Source organism: Olea europaea, chromosome 14, assembly GCF_002742605.1.
Source record: "Olea europaea var. sylvestris chromosome 14, O_europaea_v1, whole genome shotgun sequence".
Taxonomy (NCBI): domain Eukaryota; kingdom Viridiplantae; phylum Streptophyta; class Magnoliopsida; order Lamiales; family Oleaceae; genus Olea; species Olea europaea.
In genome coordinates this window covers 2,476,085-2,487,163 of record NC_036250.1, presented here as the reverse complement: position 1 = coordinate 2,487,163, position 11,079 = coordinate 2,476,085, and the positions used below count along the sequence as shown (strand labels likewise).

The 11,079-nt window shown below is 30.3% G+C and overlaps 1 protein-coding gene across 1 annotated transcript; it reads right to left on the bottom strand.

Annotated features, from left to right (window-relative positions):
• Positions 1-6,720: 6,720 nt before the first annotated feature.
• LOC111408774 (probable ATP synthase 24 kDa subunit, mitochondrial) lies at positions 6,721-10,995 on the bottom strand. The gene is made up of 7 exons (XM_023038547.1): positions 10,916-10,995; positions 10,508-10,607; positions 9,040-9,184; positions 8,112-8,222; positions 7,521-7,667; positions 7,228-7,350; positions 6,721-7,129 (listed from the first exon to the last, which is right to left on the bottom strand). Exons 1-7 carry the CDS (start codon positions 10,955-10,957, stop codon positions 7,066-7,068), a joined length of 732 nt encoding a protein of 243 aa, XP_022894315.1. The 5' UTR covers positions 10,958-10,995; the 3' UTR covers positions 6,721-7,065.
• Between the last annotated feature and the right edge of the window lie 84 nt (positions 10,996-11,079).

Below are 11,079 nucleotides of genomic sequence, written 5' to 3'. Positions count from 1 at the left end.
TATTAAAGAAAATATAGGAATACCTAGAACACTAGAATCAAGAATAAAATTCTTATTTGAAAGACTTGCATATATATGTCAACAAAGACAATTATTGAAAAAATCAGGAAAATTAACTAGAATATGTTGTGAAGATATGGAAAAATCTACAAGATGGGGATGTAATTCAGAAAAAAGAAATAAAAGAAAGTATAAAACTAGAAAGTTTAAAAAATATAGAAACTTTAAGAAAAAATACATAAAATCTGGAAGGAAATATTATAAAAGGAAAAATAATATATAGAAAAATAAACCTTATAAGAAAGATAAAAAAACAATGTAAGTGTTGGAATTGTGGAGAAATAGGTCATATAAGCCCTGATTGCACAAAGAAAAAGTGAGAATATTATAAAAGAATTATTTTGAAATAGAAAGTGAATTAAGTGAAATATCTGATATTGAAAATTATAATAATCAAGAAATATTTATAAATGAAGTAGATTCAGAAGATTATGAATCTGAATCTGAATAAAGAAATTGAAGAAATAGAAAATAATAATATAGAAATTCAAGAATATGAGGGAATAGAAGGTTATGGATTAAAAGTAACTTTTGATAATAATAAATTTAGGAAGATACAAAAGTTATCTTTAGATTTAAAAATAGGAAAATGGGAAATTCTAGATAGAATATGGAGAAGAGAAAGAATATCAATAAATGAATATCATAAGATTGAAAAAATCATAGATGTTAGAACCACTCAAGAAACACATAAAATAAACCTTTTAACAAAAAATACAGTATCAGAATTATTATCAAAAATAAGTAAAAAACATAGTGAAAAGATCCAATATGTTTATTTAGCAGGAATACAAATAATGTTTAAATCCTTATTTAGAGAAGGAATAGATTCACCATTAACTGTAAATTTGCATGATGGAAGAATTATAAATTTGGAAGATGGTCATTTAAGAACTATAGAGGGAAATTTAGCATATCAAAAGTTAATATTTACTTGTTACCCAAAATATTGTGTCTCATTAAAAGATAAAAACTTTAATGAAATCTTAGGATTACATTTCAAATTACATAGAAATGATTTAATGGAACCAGGAGATCAAATTATGACTATGGAATATAGGGCATTATATACATTTACTAATTCTAATTATGAAAATATTTATTCTAATAAACCATATATAGAAATTCATAAGGAATGTAAGGATATTAGTAAGATTGTGGAACCAAACAAACAAATAAATCTTATCCCAGAAGAATATGAATTTAATATAACTAAAAATAAGCCTGAAATAACAGAGTTAAGAGAAGAAGAAGATTATAAAATAACATTCCATAATGGAAGGTTGATAAAGAAATCAAAAAATCTTAGACTACCTAATAAAAAGGAATATATAGGAGAAACTAGTGGTATAAAAGAAATAAAACCTCATAGCAATATTGGAAATATGAAAATAGAAGGAAAATATTTCAATGGTAAAAGGTATATAAAAGGACCAAATATATTGATAGACACAGGAGCTGGTGAATGTCATATGGCTGCAAATAAAAATGAAGGATTAATGACTTACAAGATAGAACTATATGAATATAGAAATTTTGATGGACAATTATATATTACAGAATTAAAGGTAAAAGTACTAATAAAAATAGGTGGGATTGATCTTTTAGTACCATGTTATTTAGATAAAAGTATGGATATTGAACCTCATATATTATTAGGAATAAGTTTCTTAAATGGATTAGAAGATTATAGTATAAGAAGAGAAGGATTATATATAACTCATAAAGGACAAACTACATTATATAGAATAGGAAGTGGACGAATAATCAAATTAGTTTTCCATTGGCAGTATATATACAAGTTACTATAGTAGAAACAAATATAACAACTTGTGCTTTAATTGATACAGGAAGTGATATAACAATTTTTAAAAATTTCTTAATAAAATCATGGAATAAAAATAGTAAAGTAAAGATAACAGGAGTAATTGGAGAAAGTACTCAAATAATTGATAGTGCTGAAAAAGTTAATATAATACTTGGTAGTAAACAAGTTATAATAAATAAAGTATATAATTACAATAAGTTAGAATGTGATATACTATTAGGAAATGATTTTATCCAACAATTTCAATATTACAAACAAAATAATTACATGATAATGTTACAAACACCTTGTGCACATCTATTAAAAATGCCAAGAGAATTTAGACCCTCTAGAGTTCAGCTAGCCCAGCGTGGTGATAAATGAGAAAAACGACCAATAGTACAAGATGAGTTAGAAAATAAAAAACTATCATATAAAAAGATCCTAAAAACAGAAATAGAGATAAGTATGGAAAAAATCATAGAACAATTAGAAAGAATTTATGGAGAAAACCCATTATTATTTTGGAAACCATATCATCCTAAAGCTAAAATAGAATTAACAGAAAATGTTATAATAAGAGTTAGACCAATGATGTATACCTTACAGGATATGCAAGAATTTAAAATTCAGATAAAAGAACTATTAGAACAAAAGCTAATTAGACCCAGTAATGGACCTCATAGTAGTTCAGCTTTTATGGTTATGAAACATTCTGAGCAGGTTAGAGGAAAAGTTAGAATGTTAATAAACTATAAAGAATTAAATAAATATACTAAATTTGATGGTTACTTTTTACCAAATAAGGAAGTCCTAATAAACCTTGCAAAAGGAAAATAATATTATTCCAAATTTGATTGTAAATCAGGATTCTGGCAAATAAAAATGAAAGAAGATAGTATACATTATACAACTTTTAGTACATCTCAAGGAAAATATGAATGGTTAGTTATGCCATTTGGTTTAAAAAATGCACCACAAATATATAAAAAAAAATGGATAATATATTCAAAAAGTATAGTGATTTGCTTATTGTTTATATTGATGATATACCAATATGCTCCAATAATAAAAAAGAGCATAGGAATCATTTATTACAATTCATAAATGAATGCAAAAAGGAATGGATTGTACTTTCTAAAAAGAAATCTATAATAGAGAAACAAAAAATAGATTTTTTAGGATTATCAATAGATAGAAAAGGAATAAAATTACAGACTCATATATCTAAAAAGATAGAAAACTTTCCAGATGAATTAAAATCCAAAGAACAAATACAAAATTTTTTAGGATGTTTAAACTATGCTGAAGGATTTATTGAAAATCTCTCAAAAAAGAGACATAAGATACAAATTCTACTTAGGAAAACAAATACTAAAGGTTGGAATAAAGAACATACTGAAATTGTTAAATCATTAAAAGAAGAATGTAAAAATTTACCAAAATTAAGATTACCAGATGAAAAAGATAATTTAATTGTTAATACTGATATCTCGGATAAATATTGGGCAGCTATATTAAAAACAGATTTAAATGAAATATGCAGATATTCAAGTGGAACTTTTAACCAAGCAGAAATAAATTATACTACCCATGAGAAAGAATTGTTAACAATTATTAGAGGAATAAAAAAGTTTTCATTATTTTTTTTATCTAAAAAATTCATTATTGAAACTGATAATTCTCAAGTTGCAGGTCTTATTAGAAATAAGTTACCTATGGAACCTCAATATAGAAGGTTACACAGATGGCAAGCATATTTATCATTCTACAATTTTGATATTGTTCATATTAAAGGAATAAATAATTATCTTGCAGATTTTTTGAGCAGGAACATCGAATTTGGAGATGGATAATATCAAAAATTCATTAATAGACGTCAACAGACGAATGAAATTCCTCATGGAAGAATCTGAAAATATGAAAATTGGAATTGACCAGTTAGAGGAAATGGCAGAAACTATCCAACAAAATGTCAAATTGTTGGTGGAAATCTCTAATTCTCATTCCAAATATACCAAAGAATTGAATGACAGAATTGTTGATATTACTTCACAATTCGAGTCATTAGATACCAAACAGGAAATGTCAATTGATACAATCTCAAAAATACAAACAGCTAAACAGCCAGGAAGCAGCAGTGGACCCAGCAATATCAAACGAGATATGGCAAGTCTCCGGAAGGTGACTATAAAAAATAATGATGAACATACAAGAGTTATAAGAATCAAAACCGATGAAGATGATAATACCCCTTTATCATCAAAAGAAGAAGAATATAGATCATTTGCCAAGATTGCTTATGAATTGGAAGAAAATGAATCTTATTTTATTGCATCAGGAGATCCCCCAGATTAATAATTACCAAAGATGCAGACCCTTTCATGGTCAAAATGGCAGCAGATTATGGATTTTTGGATTTGATCTATCCAGGAAAAGATTTAAAAGAAATTGAAAAATTTGATGATATATTCGGAGCAGAAGTTTCAAAATTTGCTCAAGGGAGATCGATTTATATCAAATTTTATTCAATAAGTCCCGAAGTTAATGGAAGGATATACTATCCTACTGAACATATTATTACTATTGGATATGTTGGCCGAGATTTTCAGATTGAAGTTGGCCGATATAATAAATCATTGCCTAAAATCAATAAATCATGGATAAAATCTCGAAGAGTTTTGGGGATGAAAGTTCTTTACAATATTGCAAAGAACTTATATGATAAAAAATTCAGATGCTTGTGCCAATATGAAGGATGGACACTCCTTACATATAATGGAAAAGAAAAATCTACCATTTTAAAATATATCCAGAAATTTGATACTCATCAAATTAATGGAAGTCCAACAACAATTCAAGAATCATGCAGATTGAGGGAGTGCCCCACATGTAGACAAAATTGAGAGATTGATGGATGGAAAATAATCTACCACTACCAAAGCATCTGGCCAACTACGTATGAAGACAAAGATGGAAAAACAATAATAGAAAAGCATCCAGCCAGCTGCATATGAAGCCAAAGATGACAAGACAATAATAGAAGAAAAGATGCCATTTTGATGAAAAAGCAAAAAAATGCATGTAAAGATGTAGAGCCCAGGAGGAAAAGAATAGAGAGGCATGTGAGCTTTTTTTCAAAATTCTGATGTATGTAATGATGTAATAGATCAATAATAGTAAGGTTGAGTCATGTATAAATAGAGGTCTTTAAAGAAAGAAGGGGGCATCTCGAGTTAGAAACCATTCTCTTTCCTTAAGCTTTTTCCAAAACCAGTTTTTCTGGAAACCCCTTTGTATACAATAGAAACCTTGTATAAATCATTATAGAAATAAAATTTCAATCTTTTAATATCAGAAAAATATGAGTTTCTAAACCTCCTATCCCATAGATTCTTGATAGATTGAAGAAGATAATTTCTTTCTTACTTTAACAAAGAGAGAATTTTCTTTACTTAAGATCTTTATTCTTAATTCTAAGAAAAGATACAGTGTGGACAAGAAGCTGAAATAGCAGAATTCCCATTGAGGCAAGATACCGTTTGAGGGAGCAGTTTGCAGATTCAGAGCCTGAAGGTCACTCGGTTCTAAGAATACAGATTTAAAATCAAAAGTAAGGTAAAATAATTGTCTTTGTTAAATTTAGAAAGAATTCTTCTAATATCTTGAAAGAATCGTAGGGATTATTACTTTTCATGTTTACAAAAAACTTATATAACATGCTATTATTATTCATAAAGCTTGCAAAGAATTATCTGAACAATGCCAGGTTATACAATTAAAGGATTAGATAATCTGCTAGAAAAATTATTGGAAAAAATAAGAAATATTTTTGCTCAACTAGAGATTATGGATATTTCATCTAAGGAATATGATAATCTTAATAAATTACATGACAATTATATTACAGATTATGCTAATTTATTAGATCAAAGGATGGAATTATATATTAAAACTCGAAATGAGAGAAATAGAGGAATTTAGAACTATCCCAATAAATTAAGGATATCTTATGCAAAATATGACAAATCCTTTCATTAAGGGTATTATAGACATTTTACCAAAAATGAATAGTAGTAGGCCATTTATAAAAATTTCCCAATATAATTACCCTTCAATAAATCATAGACATTTCACATTTGCAAGATATTTGTTAACAATCTTATCTAATTTTACGTATTAAATAAAGGTTGAACCCCAATCTTGAGGGATCTCACCACCCCGCCCCTAAATCTTTGTTAAATATATCTATTATCAATGCATTATGTCTTACTCGTTTGGCCTTCATTAAATTAAATTTTATTTTTCTATCTCCAATTTTCAACCACACAATTTTCTACAAAATAATATTACACATAAATCGAAAAAAATTCCTTCCCTTTCAACCACTCTCTTTTTTAAAAATACACTACTCCACCCACTAAACTTCGAAATAATGGAGGTCAAGGCCAAGCGGGGGCAAGAAAGAGACTAATTTAAGGGAGTGTCCTCAATTGAAATTGTGATGAATTTCTTTTAAGTGTCCTCAATAATTAGTAAATTTACAAATATTTCATTAATAGAAGAATTTTAAAAGATTTGAACGGATTTAAACTTAAAAGTACATATAAACAAATCTTTTAAATTTTCACCATATTTGATAAGATTCTTATGGAATTTGTAAGAATTTACTCAAATCCACAAAATTTATTAGAATTTATAATCTTTTAAAATTCATTAAAATCTTATAATCTTTTAAATTCATTAAAATCTTAGTTGAGAACACCCGATAGTATTTCGCCCGATTCTGTGTATCAAATGTAGCAATGTCATGTATTTTCAAAACTCGCTTTCTTTGGTATGTACAATTCGAGCAACCGGGAAAAAAGCTACATACAAATGTTCAGTGATGATAATTTATGCAACTGATGTTCTTAAGTGTCCATTGCTTCAAGAGCATAACTTCCTACCAAATATGAATACATTAGAATTGGTGTTCCACTCGAGAACTCGTGCAGAAAACAAGAAATGTTGCAATAGATAACCAAGATTCAATATATATGCAGAGCAAATTTCTGCCATATTATTATTAACAGGCAAGTCCTTATTGTCTTCAATACTCTCAATCTTTCAGAAGCACAATACCTCCTTTTAATCGCACGAGTCGTCTGCCGAAGGTGGAAAAATGAAAAGAAACGACTTGGAAGTAAATTTCAGTCTCAAATGAAGTTCCGGATGTCTAATGACTTCACATCTGGCATTTCTTCATCCTTGAACTCCTCCCTGACAAAATAATTATAACTCTCAACATAACACTTTGTGTTTCAGAGAAACTTGTGCCGTGATCCAAGATTAAATTATGAGGAATTTAGAAGACATACCGCTTCTTCTGAGTGTCCATTGCTTCAACAGCATCCTTCTTCAGCTCTTCCAGCTGAGCTTTTGCAATTTTGAGTTCCAACTGTTCCTCATATTTGGGCAGATCTTCTCTACGTATGCCAAGCCTACACGAGAAATGTAAAACTGTAAAACACAGTAAGAAACACCAGGAGAATTGAACCATATGGCATTTTTGCAAAACGATGACCATGGAATAGGCCAAATGCACGCCTGCAACTGTCAATCCAATTGATGTTACAATTAGAAGATTCTGCAAGCTTGTTCTGGAGCTTACTTTTGGTTGATCTTATCAAATTCTGTCATTAGGAGGGACATTCCCTTCTTATCATTCCTCAAAAGTGGTTTCTTTAGCTCTTGCTCAACTTTGTCTAATGCATCCATCATCATAGCCTCTGCACCCAGTTCATCAGTGAGACCCCTCCTGCCAGACCATTAAGAAAAGAATATGAACAAAGGAGAAGTGGACTGGATAAAGGGCATAATCCTAGATCCAATGCTCCAAGAAGAAGGTTTCATCGCAATAATGTCAATATAACGGCAATGAAACAATAGGGCCACGGAACAATTTAAGGAAAATAAAAGAGATTATAGAATAGCAAGACACTCCTATGACATAGGTGTCGGGTGTCCTATGATAATTCACAGATCATCAGAGAATAATGGTCATATTAACTGAATTTTAAAAAACTACTGCAAGAATCATCATTTTATGCTTTAGCCTTGGAAATTTGACTAGTATAAAATCCCCCAAATTTTAAGTGTTCATTTTGGAAGGAAGTTATCATACAGAAACTTCATCCATAAACTTTAAGAAATGCAAAATTAATATAGTATCAGTGCATCAGATAGAGAAAAATGTACATACTTGATCCTTATCTCCTTCAATGCCAGTAAATAAGATCTAGCATCTGGAATACCTTGTGTTCGTGACTCAATTGTGTATTTAATCCTCTGTGACTCTGTAAACAGATCAGCCCTGCACATATAAAACAAATTATTAAACAGAAACGTCATCTAATTATAAAATAGCCCAACAATAGTTTGCTTTACATCATTTTTGAAGAAGGATAACAATTAAAAAAAAAAAGGAGCAATTTTACAATACGTGAGAAAAGAGAAAAGTCAAAGAGTAGCTGAGACATAGAGTGCAAAGTAAATCGTGATCCCGTGAAACTTGGGCAGATAAAATGATGATAAGTAAGATCAATATATAACGTAGGAAACAGCAATAAAGCAAATTATATAACGGCCCTTATGAAGCAAAAGATACAATTATAAGTCAAACTTGTTGATCATCCACTGTCATAAAAAAGGTAATAAACATGTGAATGACAACAAAGTGATCAAATAATCGGTTGAATTATGCATGCCAATGAAATGGCAGGATGTGTTGATAAAATATCAATATGCTTGACATTCAGAGTGTTGTATCATGTATGCTTTATGAGAGTGAGAGCACTAACTACAATAACATGTTCTCAAATTGCTGGCCAAGAAAAACTATCAGATATTTACCTGGGAAATCTTTAAACTAGTCCAGATGCATGATACTTTAACCAACACAATCCCAAGTTCCAATAGACGAGCAGTGAATGAAATGAACGTTACAATGAGATGCTCAATTCATGAGTAAGTTAATACTTAAAGCACAGAATAATTAAAAATTTACTTACCTACTTCTCTTCCTTTAAATATAAAATCTACTATGAGAAATACAAACAATATTAGATATGGAAAAGATGGACAGGCACTGTAAACCAAGACTTTCTACAAGAGTAGCTAAAACATCTTACTTCTCTCTTACAGTCTTCATGACTCTGGCATATTCAGACACAGCAGCAGGATCATCAGGATTTATGGTGATCTTCTCTTTTCGGAGAATCCCTAGGGCTGTCTCAAATTTCTTTTTAACCTCCAGAAAAATGCCCTTCAACATCTCTTCAGATATATATGCAAAGTCAGAAGCTCAAAACTTCCAATATTATACGCAGCATAACATATTTTCTTAAACATATGTATATTGAAAGTGTAGGAAAGGTAAACCGCCCAAAACCATTGACATCACAAGCTCAATGCCCCGTATCACGGTGTGTTGTAACATCATCATTGTAAAAAAATTTGAAGAGCCCAAAATAGTTCTATGTTCTCAAAGAAAAGAAAAGATTAATGAACTGAAGACTTTGAGCACTTGATATGTAGTGTTCACTTCACATGCGGACATACAAACCGACAAAAGCAGACATTGGGAAAGACTAGAGAAAGATGCGATGGTTCTTCTAGGCACAGTTCATCACTAACAAAGGAAGTCCACATCAACTTGCAAAATATCTTGAAACAAAATGGAGTGAGATTGAAGGAGTTGAAAATGCTGCACCAACAATTCATCTCATGCAAAATGCACGCGTTGAACATGATTAGCTATGCACACAATCTTTTAGCCAAGATTTTTAAAGGCAAAATGCACCAACCGGCAATTCAACCAGTTCAAGTACGATAGGACCACTAGATAGCATTACCCATTCACCAAAGTCTAGTGGCCAAGTAACCTACTTCTATAAAACATGAATTGATAACCATCAGTACAGCCATCTCTCCTACGAAAAAAATCAGTCCAGGGGGACAAACTAGCATCATTTTATCCTATTAACAGAGATTTTAGCAAACACGTGTCCATTAGTGATTATCCTTAGAAAGTCTTAAAGATTATTTACTAGGACCACTAGATAGCATTACCCATTCACCAAAGTCTAGTGGCCAAGTAACCTACTTCTATAAAACATGAATTGATAACCATCAGTACAGCCATCTCTCCTACGAAAAAAATCAGTCCAGGGGGACAAACTAGCATCATTTTATCCTATTAACAGAGATTTTAGCAAACACGTGTCCATTAGTGATTATCCTTAGAAAGTCTTAAAGATTATTTATGAATCTAGCTGAACCACTTTCCTCTTGTATTGCATCATGGTCTTGCAAACTCAATTCTAAATGTGTTCTTCAACTTGTCTTACACACATTCAACAAAGTTCGTGCATTCTGCATACTTTATCTGAATTCAGTTTTCAACTGTGAATTGAAATGTAGTGTTTATATTTATCAAAACGCGGGCATTAGACATTCTTAGTCATTATCCACATAGGAATACAGGTATACCTCGATATTTTAACCATCAATTCCACACAAAAAATGGTCATAAAAAGTCAAATATTACTCCTGAGAGCTTAACAACAATCATAGCAACATCAAAATGTTTAGACTCACCGTCACCCTTTAAGGCAGAGGGAGCAGAACCAGCTGATTTGGCAAATGAACGAGCAGAAATCACCTGCTCCGTTCGCAGAATCATCTGCCCAGTATACACCTGCAAAAAGAAAAATAAAAGACCATTTGTACAAACCATCCACATTCGATCAAAGTAAACAAAAATAAAATAAGATAACAATAACAATAACAATAACAAATGGGAAATAATTACAGGCGCAAACATACCAACATTTTCGGGGAAAAAAATTAAATCTCTTCTTCATCACATAACAAAAAAAACTAAACCCGTACCATATTTATTTAAATAAAAATAAAAACACTTCGTATATTTTAATGCTAGATCCATTGATTCGAATGAATTCAAGAAATAAATATTACAAAACAAAATAGAAAGATCAAAGAGACCTGACGAGCGGATCTTGAGAAGAAACGAGTGGCGAAAGCCATTTTGGATTGGAACTTTTTCACTCTTGCGAGTTGTGGTATTTCCTCTCTAGTTTTTCCAGCTGACCTAGTTTTTCTTCTTCATTTCAAGAAAAATAAATAGATAAATAAATAAATTAGAAGCT